The 18,429-nt window shown below is 45.0% G+C and overlaps 2 protein-coding genes across 2 annotated transcripts in view; one reads left to right on the top strand and one right to left on the bottom strand.

The window, feature by feature from the left end:
* The window catches only part of tdrd9 (tudor domain containing 9), a gene marked incomplete at both ends in the record, with an annotated part of 46,769 nt that extends 30,027 nt beyond the window's left edge, over nt 1–16,742 (bottom strand). Inside the window, 14 exons of the mRNA XM_084143726.1 lie at nt 6,202–6,333; nt 6,556–6,653; nt 6,794–6,898; nt 7,001–7,058; nt 7,141–7,225; nt 7,386–7,505; nt 7,630–7,745; nt 7,836–8,000; nt 8,098–8,178; nt 8,391–8,513; nt 9,742–9,963; nt 10,483–10,550; nt 10,670–10,758; nt 16,615–16,742. Coding sequence (XP_083999852.1) covers nt 6,202–6,333; nt 6,556–6,653; nt 6,794–6,898; nt 7,001–7,058; nt 7,141–7,225; nt 7,386–7,505; nt 7,630–7,745; nt 7,836–8,000; nt 8,098–8,178; nt 8,391–8,513; nt 9,742–9,963; nt 10,483–10,550; nt 10,670–10,758; nt 16,615–16,742 — 1,590 coding nt within the window. The remainder of the gene's footprint in view (nt 1–6,201; nt 6,334–6,555; nt 6,654–6,793; nt 6,899–7,000; nt 7,059–7,140; nt 7,226–7,385; nt 7,506–7,629; nt 7,746–7,835; nt 8,001–8,097; nt 8,179–8,390; nt 8,514–9,741; nt 9,964–10,482; nt 10,551–10,669; nt 10,759–16,614) is intronic.
* LOC311102434 (protein RD3-like) lies at nt 13,084–14,707 on the top strand (the record flags this gene model as incomplete). Its single annotated transcript, XM_084143789.1, has 2 exons — nt 13,084–13,400; nt 14,338–14,707. 2 exons carry the CDS (start codon nt 13,084–13,086, stop codon nt 14,705–14,707), a joined length of 687 nt encoding a protein of 228 aa, XP_083999915.1.
* Nucleotides 16,743–18,429: the final 1,687 nt, after the last annotated feature.

Below are 18,429 nucleotides of genomic sequence, written 5' to 3'. Positions count from 1 at the left end.
CATATGGAACATTTCTGGGATCTTTTATTTCAGCTCATGAAACCAACACTTTACATGTTGTGTTTCTATTTTTATTCAGTGCATTCAGAAAGGATTCAGACCCCTTGACTTTTTCCACATTATGTTACGTGACAGCCTTATTCATCAATCTACACAATACCCTATGACACAGCAAAAACAGGTTTGACATTTACTCAGTACTTTGTTGAAGCACCTTTGGCAGCGATTAAAGCCTTGAGTCTTCTTGGGTATGACGCTACAAGCTTGGCACACCTGTATTTGGGGTGTTTCTCTCATTCCTCTCTGCAGATCCTCTCAAGCGCTGTCAGGTTGGATGTGGAGCGTTGCTGCACAGATATTTTCAGGTCTCTCCAGAGATGTTTGATCGGGTTCAAGTCTGGGCTCTGGCTGGGCCACTCAAGAACATTCAGAGACTTGTCCTGAAGCCACTCCATGCGTTGTCTTGGCTGTGTGCTTAGGGTCGTTGTCCTATTGGAAGATGAACGTTCACCCCAGTCTGAGGTCCTGAGCGCTCTGGAGCAGGTTTTCATCAAGGATCTCTGTACTTTAAACCGTTCATCTTTGCCACGATCCTGAGCAGTTTCCCAGCCCATGCCGCTGAAAGAAATCCCAACAGCATGATGCTGCCACCACCATGCTTCACCTTAGGGATGGTGCCAGGTTTCCTCCAGACGTGACGCTTGGCATTCAGGCCAAAGAGTTCAATCTTGTTTTCATCAGACCAGATGAATCAAATCAAATTTTATTTTCCACATGTGCCGAATACAACAGGTATAGTAGACATTACAGTGAAATGCTTACTTACAAGCCCTTAACCAACAATGCAGTTTTTTTAAAGAAAAAGTTTTAAAAAGAAAAGCAAATAACTAAAGAGCAGCAGTAAAGTAAAATAACAGTAGGGAGGCTATATACAGGGGGGTACCGGTACAGAGTCAATGTGCAGGGGCACCGGCTAGTCGAGGTAATTGAGGTGATATGTACATGTGGGTAGAGTTAAAGTGACTATGCATAAATAATAAACAAAGTAGCAGCAGCGTAAAAGAGGGGGGTGGGGTGGGGTGGGGGGGCAGTGCAAATAGTCTGGGTAGCCATGATTAGCTGTTCAGGAGTCTTATGGCTTGGGGGTAGAAGCTGTTGAGAAGCCTTTTGGACCTAGACTTGGCGCTCCGGTACCGCTTGCCATGCAGTATCAGAGAGAACAGTCTATGACTAGGGTGGCTGGAGTCTTTGACAATTTTTAGGGCCTTCCTCTGACACCGCCTGGTATAGAGGTCCTGGATGGCAGGAAGCTTGGCCCAAGTGATGTACTGGGCCGTACGCACTACCCTCTGTAGTGCCTTGCGGTCAGAGGCCGAGCAGTTGCCATACCAGGCGGTGATGCAACCAGTCAGGATGCCCTTGATGGTACAGCTGTAGAACTTCTTGAGGATCTGAGGACCTATGCCAAATCTTTTCAGTCTCCTGAGGGGGAATAGGCTTTGTCGTGCCCTCTTCATGACGGTCTTGGTGTGTTTGGACCATGATAGTTTGTTGGTGATGTGGACACTAAGGATCTTGAAGCTCTCAACCTGTTCCACTACAGCCCCGTCGATGAGAATGGGGGCGTGCTCAGTCCTCTTTTTTTCCTGTAGTCCACAATCATCTCATTTGTCTTGATCACGTTGAGGGAGAGGTTGTTACCCTGGCACCACACAGCCAGGTCTCAGACCTCCTCCCTATAGGCTGTCTCATCGTTGTCAGTGATCAGGCCTACCACTGTTGTATCGTCTGCAAACTTAATGATGGTGTTGGAGTCATGCCTGGCCATGCAGTCATGGGTGAACAGGGAGTACAGGAGGGGACTGAGCACGCACCCCTGAGGGGCCCCCGTGTTGAGGATCAGCGTGGCAGATGTGTTGTTACCTACCCTTACCACCTGGGGGTGGACCGTCAGGAAGTCCAGGATCCAGTTGCAGAGGGAGGTGTTTAGTCCCAGGATCCTTAGCTTAGTGATGATCTTTGAGGGCACTATGGTGTTGAACACTGATCTGTAGTCAATGAATAGCATTCTCACGTAGGTGTTCCTCTTGTCCAGGTGGGAAAGGGCAGTGTGGAGTGCAATAGAGATTGCATCATCTGTAGATCTGTTGGGGCGGTATGCAAATTGGAGTGGGTCTAGGGTTTCTGGGATAATGGTGTTGATGTGAGCCATGACCAGTTTTTCAAAGCACTTCATGGCTACAGATGTGAGTGCTACGGGTCGGTAGTCATTTAGGCAGGTTATCTTAGAGTCCTTGGGCACGGGGACTATGGTGGTCTGCTTGAAACATGTTGGTATTACAGACTCAGTCAGGGACATGTTGAAAATGTCAGTGAAGACATTTGCCAGTTGGTCAGCACATACTCAGAGTACACGTCCTGGTAATCCGTCTGGCCCTGCGGCCTTGTGAATGTTGACCTGCTTAAAAGTCTTACTCACATTGGCTACGGAGAGCGTGATCACATAGTCATCCAGAAGAGTTTATGCTCTCATGCATGCCTCAGTGTTGCTTGCCTCGAAGCGAGCATAGAAGTTATTTAGCTCATCTGGTAGGCTTGTGTCACTGGGCAGCTCGCGGCTGTGCTTCCCTTTGTAGTCTGTAATAGTTTTCAAGCCCTGCCACATTCGACGAGCGTCAAAGCCGGTGTAGTACGATTCAATCTTAGTCCTGTATTGACTCTTTGCCTGTTTGATGGTTCGTCGGAGGGCATAGCGGGATTTCTTATAAGCGTCCAGGTTAGAGTCCCGCTTCTTGAAAGCGGCAGCTCTACCCTTTAGCTCAGTGCAGATGTTGCCTGTAATCCATGGCTTCTGGTTGGGGTATGTACGGTCACTGTGGGGACGACGTCATCGATGCACTTATTGATGAAGCCAGTGACTGATGTGGTGTACTTCTCAATGCTATCTGAAGAATCCCGGAACATATTCCAGTCTGTGCTAGCAAAACTGTCCTGTAGCTTAGCATCTGCGTCATCTGACCACTTTATTATTAACCGAGTCACTGGTGTTTCCTGCTTTAGTTTTTGCTTATAAGCAGGAGTCAGGAGGATAGAGTTATGGTCAGATTTGCCAAATGGAGGGCAAGGGAGAGCTTTGTATGCGTCTCTGTGTGTGGAGTAAAGGTGGTCTAGAGTTCTTTTTCCTCTGGTTGCACATTTAACATGCTGGTAGAAATGAGGTAGAACGGATTTAAGTTCCCCTGCATTAAAGTCCCCAGCCACTAGGAGCGCTGCCTCTGGATGAGCGTTTTCCTGTTTACTTTTGGCCTTATACAGCTCATTGAGTGCAATCTTAGTTCCAGCATCAGTTTGTGGTGGTAGATAGACAGCTACGAAGAATATAGATTAAAACTATCTTGGTAAATAGTGTGGTCTACAGCTTATCATGAGATACTCTACCTCCGGCGAGCAAAACCTTGAGACTTCCTTTGTGTTAGATTTTATGCACCAGCTGTTGTTTACAAATATACACAGACCGCCACCCCTTGTCTTACCGGAGTCAGCCATTCTATCCTGGCGATGTAGCGTATATCCCGCCAGCTGTATTTTATCAATGTCGTCGTTCAGCCACGACTCGGTGAAACATAAGATTTTACACTTTTTAATGTCCCGTTGGTAGGATAACCTTAATCGTAGGTTGTCCAATTTGTTTTAAAATGATTGAACATTGGCTAATAGAATTGATGGAAGAGGCAGTTTACTCACTCGCCGTCAGATCCTTACAAGGCACCCCAACCTACGTCCACGATATCTCAGTCTCTTTCTCATGCGAATGACGGGGATTTCGGCCTTGTCGGGTGTCTGTAGGATATCCTTCGCGTCCGACTCGTTGAAGAAACAATCTTCATCCAATATGAGGTGAGTAATCTCTGTCCTGATATCCAGAAGCTATTTTTGGTCATAAGAGACGGTGGCAGAAACATTATGTACAGAATAAATTACAAATAACGCGAAAAAACACACATAATAGTACAATTGGTTAGAGGGCTGTAAAACAGCAGCCATCTTCTCCGGCGCCATAATTACTCATGGTCTGAGAGTCTTTAGGTGCCAAGCGGGCTGTCATGTGCCTTTTACTGAGGAATGGCTTCCTTCTGGCCACTACCAAAAAGGCCTGATTGGTGGAGTGCTGCAGAGATTGTTGTCCTTCTGGAAGGTTCTCCCATCTCCACAGAGGAACTCCAGAGCTCTGTCAGAGTGACCATCAGGTTCTTGGTCACCTCGCTGACCAAGGCCCTTCTCCCCCGATTGCTCAGTTTGGCTGGGTGGCCAGCGCTAGGAAGAGTCTTGGTGGTTCCAAACTTGGTTTTTGCTCTAACATGCACGGTCAACTGTGGGACCTTATATAGACAGGTGTGTGCCTTTCCAACTCTTGACTCATCACATACGCTGCTGCTACCATTTATTATCGATCCTGTTGCCTAGTCACTTTATCCCTACCTATATGTACATATCTACCTCAATTACCTCGTACCCCTGCACATCAATTCGGTACTGGTACACCGTGTATATAGCCAAGTTATCGTTACTCATTGTGTATTTCTTGTGTTATAATTGTTTTATTATTTCAATTTTTTTCTCTGCATTGTTGGGAAGGGCCCGTAAGTAAGCATTTCACTGTTAGTCTACACCTGTTGTTTAGGAAGCATGTGACAAACATAATTTTATTTGAAGAGCCCATCCACAGCACACGCACACACCTCCCCCCATCACACCTGACAACCACACTCACAAACACCACTGACAGAGCTAATGCTAGTTGACGCAGAGGTCCTGACACAGCAGAACCAACGTTAGGAAATCATTGCAACTTCACAAACACTCAGTAACAGAATTGGTCGTTCAGCACCGCTGTATCTATACTGAACAAAAATATAACTCAACATGTAAAGTGTTTGTCACATGTTCTCATGTTTTTTGCACAAATTTGTTTACATCCCTGTTTGTGAGCATTTCTCCTTTGCCAAGATAATCCATCCACCTGACAGGTGTGGCATATCAAGAAGCTGATCAAACCGCATGATCATTACACAGGTGCACCTTGTGCTGGGGACAAAAGGCCACTAAAATGTGCAGACGTTACAACACAATGCCACAGATGTCTCAAGTTGAGGGAGCGTGCAATTGGCATGCTGACTGCAGGAATGTCCACCATTGCAGGAATGTTCATTTCTCTACCCTAAGCATCGTTTTAGAGAATTTGGCAGTACGTCCAACCAGCCTCACAAACGCAGACCACGTGTAATCACGCCAGCCCAGGACCTCAACATCCGGCTTCTCCATCTGTAGGATCGTCTGAGACCAGCCACCCGGACAGCTGATAAAACTGTGGGTTTGCACAACCGAAGAATCTCTGCACAAACTGTAAGAAACCGTCTCAGGGAGCTCATCTGCGTGCTCGTTGTCCTCACCAGGGTCTTGATCTGACTGCAGTTCGGCATCGTAACTGACCTCAGTGGGCAAATGCTCACCTTTGATGGCCACTGGCACGCTGGAGCAGTGTGCTCTTCACGGATGAATCCCGGTTTCAACTGTACTAGGCAGATGGCGTGTATGGCGTTGTGTGGGAAAGCGGTTTACTGCCGCCATCACCTCGTGTTTCAGCATGATAATGCACAGCCCCATGTCACAAGGATCTGTGCACAATTCCTGGAAGCTGAAAATGTTCCAGTTCTTCCATGGCCTGCATACTCACCAGACATGTCACCCATTGAGCATTTTTGGGATGCTCTGGATTGACGTGTACGACACAGTGTTCCAGTTCCTGCCAATATCCAGCAACTTCGCACAGCCATTGAAGACAACATTCCACAGGCCACAATCAACAGCCTGATTAACTCTACGCGAAGGAGATGTGTCGCGCTGCATGAGGCAAATGGTAGTCACACCAGACACTGACTGGTCTGATCCACTCCCCTACCTTTTTTTAAAGGTATCTGTGACCAACAGATGCATATCTCTATTCCCAGTCATGTGAAATCCAAAGATTAGGGCCTAAGGAATTAATTTAAATTGACTGCTTTCCTTATATGAACTGTAACTTGGATTTATATTTTTGTTCACTGTAAGAATCACATTTTGAAATCTCTCCATAAATACAGGAATCCAATGACATCAATGGCTGTTTGTGATAAGGATGGCAGCAGGTCCACAGTGAGGTACCTCTTTGAGCTGGAGCACAGTCCTCTCGATGTCATTGAGGTTGGGGGGTGAGAGGGCAGTGGAGAGGAGGGAGCGGGGGTCCCCCATGTCCAGTAGCTTCACCTTCAACATGATGTTGGCCAGGGGGGCATGCTGGGAACAGTACAAAGACATCCTAGTTACTGTCAGAATAAACTAGCAGCTTTATAGGTCTAGTAGAGTAGCCTGCCTAGTCTTTCAGTAATCACATCCAGTGCATCAATCAATCAACAAATGAATCCATCAACTTCACAGTTGTTAAACATCATACTATCAATCATAGTTATGAGCTTGGTTCTTTGCCATCAGGGCTGACCTAATGTATGACTCTCTTACCACCATCTCAGGAACCACATAGTCTGGGATCTCATTCCTCCAGAACTCCTTGGTCACCAGCCGGTAACAGTAGCCCTTAGACACTCGCCCAGCCCTGCCTGAAAGGGAGAGAGGAATCACAAATCCTCTTTGGCAATTCTGTTCTTGAATTGGAATATCAATTGATCTCTTGAAATGGAATTGTCTCCCTGATAGGCAGTATGGGCAGCCTGTGAGGTGGAACTGCATAGTACTGTACCTCTGCGCTGGTTGCAGTTGGTCTTGGAGGCCCAGGTGAGGCGGAGGGACTGGTAACTGGTCTCTTTGTCACAGACCATGTGACGCGCCAGACAGAAATCAATCACTGTCAACATATACATCAAATTCAGACATACGGAGTGAATACAGTATGGCAGTACATATAGCAAGGAATGTCTGTAAATATTATGAAAAAGAAAACACCCACCATATTTGACATCTGGGACTGTAACAGAGCTCTCTGCAATGTTGGTGGAGAGGATGATCTGTGGAGACAGAAACATCAAAAAAACTGAGTTACGTTCTAGAAGTCCTATTCAGTAGAGTGGGGTGTGGTGTGAGAGTTACCTTCCTGTACCCTGGGACAGGCACCAGAAACACCCCGTTCTGCTCCTCCAGAGTGACAGAGGAGTGGAGAGGGTACACCTGCAATCTGAAACATACACCATAACAGCACCATCAAGTTTCTGCTAAGTACCGGACACACACAACCTACCATAGTCATGCCCCAGAGACGTGACCAATGAACGTCAGATGTACACACACACACACACACACACACACACACACACACACACACACACAGCACCCACCTCTTGCGCACCAGCTTAGACAAGGCCTCTTGCATGTAGTGGATCTCACCCAGACCAGGGAGGAACACCAGCACACTGCCCCTGTCTGGCAGAGACAGGCCTCCCTCCCTCTCCGTCCTGCTGTTGAGATACACACACCAGGACAATTATTGGAGAACTATAGGCCATCTAAATCAATTGTAATTAACAAATTGTGAACAAATTGTTAATTTATCAAGCAAACTAAGATGTAGAGTACAGCTACTTGACCCCTAACCTCTGATCTTTGGCCTCCAGCTCGTCAAAGCTCTGGATAAGGCTGACAGCCACGTTGTACATCTCCACGGTGATGTAAGGTTCGTCTGGATGGCGGGTATCCACCTGATAGATAATACACAGACAGTGCTAGGTCAGTCTAGACTGTGAGTACCAGCTACATCCACAGACAAGGCTTGGTGCTCCCCAGCTCACCCTGTAAGGAATAAGGCTGCAGAGGTCATCCAGGTAGAACTCCTCGATGGCATAGGGAGCCCCCTTTACCTCAAACACATAGGCTGGGTTCATCTGGCTGCGGATAGGGGTGCCAAAGTACTCAGCAAACTCCCTGCAGTTGATGGTGGCTGACATGAGGATGACCTGCATAAAGGGAGAAGGGAGGCGGTGTGTGTCTGTTCAGTCAATACGGTTTTAGATCACATGTTGGTGAGTGCTGAGATGAGAAGTGTGGGCTCACCTTGATGTAACGAGAGTTGGAATGGAGGAGCTTCCTCACAACCAACAGGAGGAAGTCCAACTCCTCCGTCCGCTCATGGACCTGAAATACACAGAACCACCCTGCTTACTGACTGGCACATCCTCTGCCATGGCAACAAGATACTACTCACGTTCAGCTAGTTTGATGTTACTGGGTACTAAGAGATGCACTGTACACCAGATAGGACAACATTATTACCAGTCAAGTCATATCTGTAGACTATTTTGAAATGACGACCAGTCTGTCTCAACAGGAAAGGGAGTCTCGGTTACCTCATCTATGAAGATGTGGGAGTACTCAGTCAAGCTCTTGGCTCCGACCAGTTTCTGCAGCAGCACCCCAGTGGTCATGTAGATGAGTCTGGTGTGTTCAGTGGCCATCTTCTCTAGGCCAACCTGAAACAAACATAATGGCTAAGTGGCAAGTGTACATTCACACACAAACACACACAAATACACATCCATGTGGGTCAAGAGGAAAGGTGAAGCCTAAAGGCAGATGTGAGGATGCTACATCTACTGTAGCTTCCATCTATGTGACGTCAAACAATCATTACCCAGGGCGCTAACTCACCATACAACATGACTCTATCAGACAAATGACCTGTCCTAACAACCACGTTCCCCCCCAAAGGGAAGATAACCTCATGTTCTGCTACTCAACTCTAAGTACAAATTCCCTTACGGCTTGACTTTCACAAAACTCTCAAGAGAAACTAAAGATCGAGAGAGAAGGCACAGTAAATATCCACTACAATCCCCCTAGGACAGACAGAGCCAAAGCTAAGAGAACTGGATAAAAGCAGCCCTCCCTCATGTTACTACTCTCCATACATCATCAAGGCCTGGAATCCATCAGTCTCTCCAGCTCTCCACTGGAACCATTACAGTGGTAGGAACCTATCAATTGAATAATAATCATTATATGGTAGTAAATGAATGGTATAAATTACACTTTATAGCTCCCAAAAGGTGCAGAGTATGGGTCCTTGGTTACCATTATCTTCTAGTGTACAGTACACACTGTCTCCTACAGCTCTGCTTCACTCCATCTTTCATTAGCTCACACTCTGCACTATACTGTGTACTCCCATCTATATTTATTCTGACAAGATTTCAAGCCCTTAGGTGTTCATCAGGTCAGCCCATCACTGTATCACTCCTCACTCACTGTCTTGCTAGCAGTGACATCATCACCCCTGCTGCAGTCCACAGCAGAGCAGACAGTGGTGAGGAGCAGGGAGTTATAATTAGACTGTGTCTCCTGTTTCAGAGCTGGACACAATGCAACCAGACAGCCTGGAAACAGTCCAGCATGGAAGCCTGTCCACCCCACTCCTTCCACTCCTCTCTCTGTGAGAGAAACGTCAAGTGGGCTTTTTGTACAGAGCTTCATCGAGGGATAATAGTATCGCTAGAGGTGCTAGACTCAGTCCACTGCTCCTTGTTATGCAACCTGAACACTGAATCATTTTTCTCCCTCTTCTTTCCACCAAGGGATGTGTTTGCAAATCAGACTTGGTAACACATTACGCATGGTAATGTGTTTTGGGGGGTATAGATATCAAAATGGTATCATTAACAAGGTATGTGTGAGTGAGTGTGGTGTGAATTTTTCACTAACCTGGTATCCCACCAGACTACCCAGGGTGCACTTGCGCTCTCTGGCGACCCACCGGGCAATGCTGCTGGCGCCTATTTTGCGAGGCTGTGTGACTACGAGGTTACAGGGGGCATTCTTCTCGCTGTAGTAGTCCAGGATGAACTGGGGCAGCTGGGTAGTTTTCCCACTGCCTGTGGCTCCACGGATGATCACCACGGAGTTGTTCTCGATCAGAGAGATGAGCTGGAAATACACAAACACATAACTACATATCAAACACAACAGAGGAGAGAACATGATTTAAATTGTAGCCATTTAAAAGCTGAATATCAAAATATGATTCAACAATCTAAATTACAGTATATAATAAAGTATTATAATCTGTTGCTTATATTCACAGTCACAATAACATTCAAAACATCCTGATTTTGCTCTTTTTGGACAATAAATGTGAATCTGATTAGAAAATGTAAGTCTGAAACACAGATCTCTTCAATAATGGCCAACTAACGGCCCTATTCCATCAGACTGTTACTTGACCGCATGTGATGACATTCACAGTAAGTTAAGAGTCTCCCCTCTTGTTGCGCCTATGGCTCCATCAGATAGAATCAGTGCTCATCTGAAGCACAGTAAAACCTTGAGTGGAGTTATGACCCGAGGAACTGTTGCCAATGACCATCTCTGTTAAAGTCCATGACCTGAAAATATCCTGAAATGGCAGGAGTACCTAAAGCGTGTGTGGCTACTAAAGCATTTTACCTCCTGTCTATTCTTTGTGATGGGCAAGCTGGGGTAGTCATAACTGGCCAACGGGGGTGGAGGTGCACCTAGAGTTGGAGAGATGAACACAAAAAGGTTTGCTCAATGACTTTCTTAAATTGTTGGGAAAAAAGGCATCCAATTGAAAGCCAAATTATTTAGAAAGTTATATCAACGTGTTACTCACTCGCCGAAAAGTCAGGCTTTCCTGTCTTGTTCCTCAGTCCCACGCTTTCACTCTTTGGGCTGCCCTGCTGTTGGGGAGCTTTTGCAGGGCTAGAGAGAAACACAGATGTCAGATAAATCAAAAGTCAGTCTGACATTTCAGTGCACACTGCAGTCAACTAATGTCAGTTCCATGACTCTTTTGGTCATGCCAAACAAGAAGAGAAAATTGCTGTATGGTGTTTATGTCCAGCCACCCCATCCTTTTAGAAAACCAAACTTATCAGCATTTAAGCATCAAGGAGACAGTGCATTTCTGTAAGTCCATGTACACTCTTAGAAAAAAAGGGTCCTCGGCTGTCCCCATAGGATAACCCTCTTTAGTTCTAGGTATAACCCTTTTTGGTTCCAGGTAGAACCCTTTTGGGTTCCATGTAGAGCCCTCTGTGGAAAGGGCTCTACATGGAACCCAAAAGGGCTCTTTCTACTTGGAACCAAAAAGGGTTCTTCAAAGGGTTCTCTTATGGAGGACAGCTGAAGGACCCTTTAAGGTTCTAGATAGCACCTATTTTTCTAAGAGAGTAGGAGTGTATCAAAGCTAGGTGAAACAAAATGCCCCCCATTGGACTAATATTAGGCAGCCGCATCCTCTTCACATTCGTCTAATTTCAAATACACAAACCAAAGCCATCTCCAAGACAACAGACATGTGAAGGATCCAGTCTGACAATGGCTTGGCCAAAACAGGCATGATTTGGCTCAGCAAACACACTAGTAGTGAGTGGTGATAATGTGGCTTTTTCGCTTTGAGTAAATAATGTTGAGTAATGCTAGTGTGTCTTTGTCAAGTCAAATAGCTCTCCTCCTACTTTCTTTCTGAATTCCCTCCTCCCCTCCACTAAAATCCCAATTTCCCTATTTGCTCTCAGTTTCTAACATTCCTCTCTCTTACTCGCCCTCCCTGTCATCTCCCCCACTCCTCTCATTCTGTGGCTGGGCTAGTCAGGCCTGGAGCAGTGTGGCAGGGAGAGCAGTCCCAGTCATCTCAGCTTCTCTCTGGGCGAGAGGAGGACTTTATCTACACAGCAGGCAGACACACTGTCACAGCTGGGAGCAGCTCACACATCTAAATGCACACGGGTTGGCTTACACATGCACACACTCACGTCAGCATCTAACAAAGCAGCTGACCTTACAACAAAGCAGCACAAAGGAGAGTGAGGTGAAAGGAGAGGAGACAGCATTGAGTCAGAGGAGAACACTGAGTAACTCCACTGGACACAGTCCACGGGACAGGAGAGCAGGGATGAGTGAAGAGGACAATTACGCAGTACAGAGAGGAGAGAGAGGACAATTTCTTACAGACGGACAGCAGAGGAGTGCAGACAGTGGATGATCCACTCTCGATCAGGACTACAGTCCAGTAAGATCCAGAGAATGGAGAGTTCACTGACAGACCCATGGAGACAGAGTCCTGGAGATGCTACTCTAAGGTGCCTGTGTTGATCTCTCTATATCACTCTGTCTATGTCTGGCTCTCTCCCTCAACTCTCATCACTGCAGCATTCAACAGTAAGTACCAGCAACCATGCAATGTGTTGTTTTTTTTACATTTCTCACTACATAGGCTATTTGCAAATTATGGTCAGAAAGTTCAAACAATAAAATGGCATTCATCTAGACAATAGCCACAAATCAAGAATCACAAGTCCATTATTTGAAGAAATTTGCTAGGACATTCAGGTTTAATAAAACAACATTATTTTTCTTGTGCTTTGAGACATTACTGACAGGTGTACAGCACTACATGCTCTGTTCACAGAGCATGACCTGTTATCCCAGGCTGCCTAATCTGTGTGTAGATAAGGTGTGAGGTACATGCCCACACCTGGGCATCCTCCTCACCCGAGTGAGAATGCCACTGAATGCTAACAGAACACTGATGATGACAGAGGTCCAGAGGTCAGCTTGTATGGAGGTGATCCATTTCTCAATTTCCACATTTACATTTTAGTCATTTAGCAGATGCTCTTATCCAGAGCGACTTACAGTTAGTGAATGCATACATTTATTATAATTTTTTTTCATACTGAACCCACATCCCTGCCGGCCAAACCCTCCCCTACCTTGGACGACGCTGGACCAATTGTGCGCCTGCCCATTGGTCTCCCGGTCGCGGCCGGCTGCGACAGAGCCTGGACTCGAACCAGGATCTCTAGTGGCACAGCTAGCACTGCGATGCAGTGCCTTTGACCACTGCGCCACTCGGGAGTATGTCAAGTCTTCAACGAGTGCAGATCAATCAATAAAATTGCAATTCCTTCAACAGTTCTGTTAAAACAGAATTCAGGAGAACAGGGAAGCAGTGTCAATTTTGATTCAGGATGTACAATAATTTTTATTTTCTCACTGCAGTAACCACAGTATTCCTCCGCCATGCCACTGTTCAGCTGGATGAAATGGTTGCGTGCTGAAGGAGAACAGGCTCAAGATGAGGGGACGTCTGCTAAGTCCACAGGGGTATTACCCAGCAGCACACTGATCAGGGAGCTGCTGTGGCACGTGGAGGAGAGGGAGCGCCTGGCACGGGAGATGGAGCGGGAACACAGGCTGGCCCACAACACCGTGGGATACCCCCACTGGCTCCAGAGCTATCCCAGGTTACGCACGCTGATCCCCGCATCAGAGCGTCACCAGTTGGAGCATTTGTGTGCCCAGATCCAGCCCATGCACACAGCCACGGTGCTCTCCAGGTACATTGTACACCACTGTCTTCATACAGTAGTACCCTTTTCATATTAGCACGCTGTGTCCAAAATAGCCAATGTCACCACACCAGGGTGACAATAGGCGAAGGAGACGAGTCTCAAGGAGAGCGAGGCAGAGCAATCTGCCAGGGAAGCCACTTTGTTTTATTGTCACAGAAGTAGGTTACATGGGGTGGAAACATGCAAAGGTGAAGTGGACCCTATGGGGCTAAGCACAGCAAAAACAACCCCCAGGGAAAGAGCTTTGCATCAGCAATATCGTATCCCTATTAAAATAAAAACACATCCCACAACAATGTTTTACAGTGATGGTGACATTTGTATGAACATAGATTTGGTCTTTTGGAGGGCTAAATGAGGAATCATGACCTTTGTAAAAATACTTGAAATAACCTTTAAATCCACCAAGGGTCTAGCAAAAATGTATGTAAATTAACTAGATGTGCGTAACCACTTCCACATGATTGATCTTCACGACTGTCAAATAAATTGTTCACGCCCAGTTATACCACTGACAGAAGTGACACGAACACTCGAGTCCCCTGAAGAACTCGCCATACAATCCTGGTGTGACTGTTTGCATAATCACATTACAACAGTAACAAGATCGCCCGATTATTCCAGGGATATTATTCGGTGTGGACTTTCTCACTGCATGGATTTTTCTTCTTTGCAAAATGTCCTCCTGACAACTAGATTGGAGTGAGCTCATAAATATGCCCTCTGCCTTGTCACCTCACACAATGCATGATACTTTGATGAAATAACCTACATCATTTTAAGCATAATTTTGTCAACTAGGTCTAATGGGTAAATGAAAGCCAAAACAGCTTCTCTAAAATTGCCTCATAATTGTGGATAATGCAGTTTGGGTTAAAGAGTTTATTAACCCACTATATCCCTCTATCTATCCCATTCTCAGGTTCCGTGAAGTGCTGGCCAGCAACAACATCCTGCCCTGGGAGCTGGTGTACGTCTTCAAGCAGGTGCTGAGAGACTTCCTCAACAAAGAGGAAGGGGAAGAAGAGGAGGAGCACCTGCCGCAGCCAACACTGCTTGGGCCAATGGAGGCCTGCACCAACCGATTCCAAATGAAGCAGGGCTTTGTCACACCCACTGTGCCCGACTGTGGTGTGTCCCCGAGAGAGGAGATCCCAACCATCTCTGGCTATGTGGACCGTACAATGAGAGGCTCTAGTCCTTTCACTCCCCATAGGGACTGGGACCTTCCCTACTACTACCACCACCCAGTGCCACACAACTCCACAGAGGCCTACAGCACCATGCTGTGAGAGGAGGCAGGGTGGTAAAGTAGTACCCAACTAACGACCATGCTTACCTTCTATCCTTGTTAGGTCATGCCTGAAAGAGCTGTAATCTCCCAAAAAATGTGGATAAAATATGTTACAGATTTATTCATTTGAATGAACTGCAACAAAATATTGCACTGGACAAGGGGACTTGGGGGCAGATTCAGACATTCAACACCTGAACTAGGGGTGCATCTCAATACTAGCTACTACAACAGGATAGTCTACTAGCTAGCCTACTTCATTTGCACTGACTGATTTGACAAGTCAACCCGTGCTTAGATATTTTGGCACCTGGCTATAGAGTACCACAGCATGAGTCATACTTCCCATAAAACCTAGCGGTCAAACAGAAATCTTCCAATTGTTTTTCCACCATTCATTTTTCCCCATAGGGGATTTTAGAAACACTTAAAATAAGGGCTGTGTTTTGTGAAGGTTTATCCTGGCGTGACGATAATCCCATCCACCTGACAGGTGAGGCATATCAAGAAACGGATTAAACAGCATAATCATTACACAGGTGCACCTTGTGCTGGGGACAATAAAACACCACTTTAAAATATACAGTTGTGTCACACAACACATTGCCACAGATGTCTCAAGTTGAGGGAGCGTGCAATAGGCCACAGTGACTGCAGGAATGTCCACCAGAGCTGTTGACAGAGAATTGAATGTTCATTTCTCTACCATAAGCTGCCTCCAATGTCATTTTAGAGTATTTGGCAGTACATCCAACCGGCCTCAGCCCAGGACCTCCATATCCGGCTTCTTCACCTGTGGGAGGAGTATTTGTCTGTAATAAAGCCATTTTGTGGGGAAAAACTCATTCTGATTGGTTGGGCCTGGCTGCGCCTATGCTCCCCCAGGCCCACCCATGGCTGCACCCCTGCCTAGTCATGTAGTCCCGTGTAGCTCAGTTGGTTGAGCATGGCACTTGCAACGCCAGGGTTGTGGGTTCGATTCCCACGAGGGACCAGTATGGAAAAAAAATTATGCACTCACTAACTAAGTCGCGCTGGATAAGAGCGTCTGCTAAATGACTTAAAAAATAAATAAATGAAATCCATAGATTAGGATCTAATGCATTTATTTCAATTGACTGATTTCCTCAGTAAAATCTTTGAAATTGTTGCATGTTTTGTTCAGTATACTTGACTATGTTGGTAAATCATGCAATTGTATTTGGCTAGCTAATACTTATTGAAAAGCCTGAAGATCCGATGTTGAATCGGCGAGAAATGATCGTTACCGTTTGTGTCAGGAAGTTTCCTCATGACCTCTACAAGCCAGAATGCTGAATAAAATTGTACTTTACCGGTTGTCCGTGAGGTTGGTCCTTTTGCAGGTAGGAATATGACACAATATATCCAAAGGAAAGTATAATTACGTCAACCTTTCAAAGCGCTGGTTGTGCGTTCAGATTTCTATCACCCGAAGCATGCACACAATATGAAAATACACAAACGCATGCATACTTGCCGAGCTCGTGCAGGTGAGAGAAATCTGAACACACTACCAGCGCTTTGAAAAGTTGATGTAATTATACTTTCCTGTGGATATATTGTCTCACATTCCTGCATGTAAAAGGACAAACTGCACGGACAACCGATAAAGTACGTTAAAATAAAATGTTTTTCAACATTCTGGCTTGTAGAGCTTGTGAGAAGACATTTTCCAAACAAATGTATGGCATTAATCTCAGACTGAACCACAGCAGAGGTATCAGTCTGTCAGGCTAGTAGCAATGTAGCTAACACAAAAGTATAAAGTTCCAGTCTGGTAGTTAGCGTGCTACAAATGAACAACGTGCGAGGGAACATGTACTGTACAAGCTAGCTAACGTTGCTGGCAATTAAGTCCTACATTTTGCTAGCTAGCCAATTTACCTCTGTCTTGATGATGACTCCTCCGACTTTACTTTTTTTGGAGGTTCATCTGTGATTCTAATGTTAGCAAATTGGGTCCCTAATGTAAACCATTCTGTTATCTGTTCTGCAGTTATTGCTTTCTTCATGTTTCCTATTTTGTGGACTCCAGCGACCGGTGCTTTTGGTCTGTGTTCAATGGTGATGCTGCAGAATTCTAAATTAGTTCAATGGCACGTGACAGTACACCTGCTAAGGGGTCGCCACAGTCATAAACCCCGCCTATTTCTAAAATGTATTTTCTTAAAATGTGATTTTAAACCTAACCTTAACCACACTGCTATCATTATGCCTAACCTTAAAATAAGACCAAAAACCTACTTTTGGTTTTCATAAAACATTTACGATATAGCCCATTTTGACTGTGGCAACGCTGCTAAGGAGTCTGTGTTGGTCTGGATCAAACATTCATCTACTGCAGGGGTTGTCAAACTCATTTTGCCCTGATTTTGCCCCGGGAGCCGCATTGGTTCAGTGGTGGAAAAAGTACCCAATTGTCATACTTGAGTAAAAGTGAAGCTACCATAACAGAAAATGACTCAAGTAAAAGTGAAAGTCACCCAGTAAAAGTATTTGGTTTTAAATATACTTAAGTATCAAAAGTAAAAGTATGAATCATTTCAAATTCCTTATATTAAGCAAACCAGATTACACAATTTTCAAGTTTTATTAATTTACGGATAGCCAGGGTCACACGCCAACACTCAGACATAATTTACAAACGAAGCATTTGTGTTTAGTGAGTCCGACAGATCATAGGCAGTAAGGATGACCAAGGATGTTCTCTTGATAAGTGAATTGGACCATTTTCTGTCCTTCTACGCATTCAAACTGTAACGAGTACTTTTGGGTGTCATGGAAAATGTATGGAGTAAAAAGTACATTATATTCTTTAAGAATGTAGTAAAGTAAAAGTAAAAGTTGTCAAAAATACAAATAGTAAAGTACAGATACCCCAAAAAACTACTTAACTAGTACTTTAAAGTATTTTTACTTAAGTACTTTACACCCCTGCATTGTTGGGATGTCCCTACCCCTAACCTTAAAAAGGTGCAATATGCAGAAATCGCTCTGCCATTTCCAGGTTACTAAAATTCTAATAGTTTACCAAATTTCAGTTTGTGACAAAACAAGCAATGTATAGTGTAGAGAATCATTGTACCATCTAAACCGCTGTGAAATATATTTTAAATAACCACAAATATTGTATTTCCAGCTGTTTGTAGCTGGGTGTACAAAGCAAAAAGGAAACTTAAGCACGGGAAGCATAGAAGTAGTGCACATAGAACAGATCTACCGCTTCTTGCCTTCAATGAAAATGACAGATATATCTCACATTTCTATGTGAATTTGGTCAGGTGGCCCAAAAAGTTAAGTATTGCAGCTTTAAACCCCTACCCCTGTTCAATTTTAACATGGTAATGTCGGAGTTGTGACAAACCAAGGATCCCGTTTAGACCTTATTCGGTTTTCAACAAGTTAGAATGGCCGCATTGAAATTTTTTTATATTTCCTCACTGTCAAAATGTGGGGGGGAAATCCTCTATCCATGGTTTTTGGAATTTTCCATGTGTTATTTCATAGTTTATGTCTTCACTATTATTCTACAATGTAGAAAATCGTACAAATAAAGAAAAACCCTTGAATGAATAGGTGTATCAAAACTTTTGACTGGTACTGTAGATAATTACAAAGAGGAGATTCTCCTGATTAAAAATGGTGTCCGACTTGAAAAAAATCAAAAATATACACTTTGAGAGATATTTGGCGAAATAG

The sequence above is a fragment of the Coregonus lavaretus genome, assembly GCF_964263955.1.
Source record: "Coregonus lavaretus genome assembly, chromosome: 27".
Lineage (NCBI taxonomy): Eukaryota > Metazoa > Chordata > Actinopteri > Salmoniformes > Salmonidae > Coregonus > Coregonus lavaretus.
The sequence above is the reverse complement of the archived record's forward strand: the minus strand, read 5'-3'. Positions and strand labels throughout refer to the sequence as shown.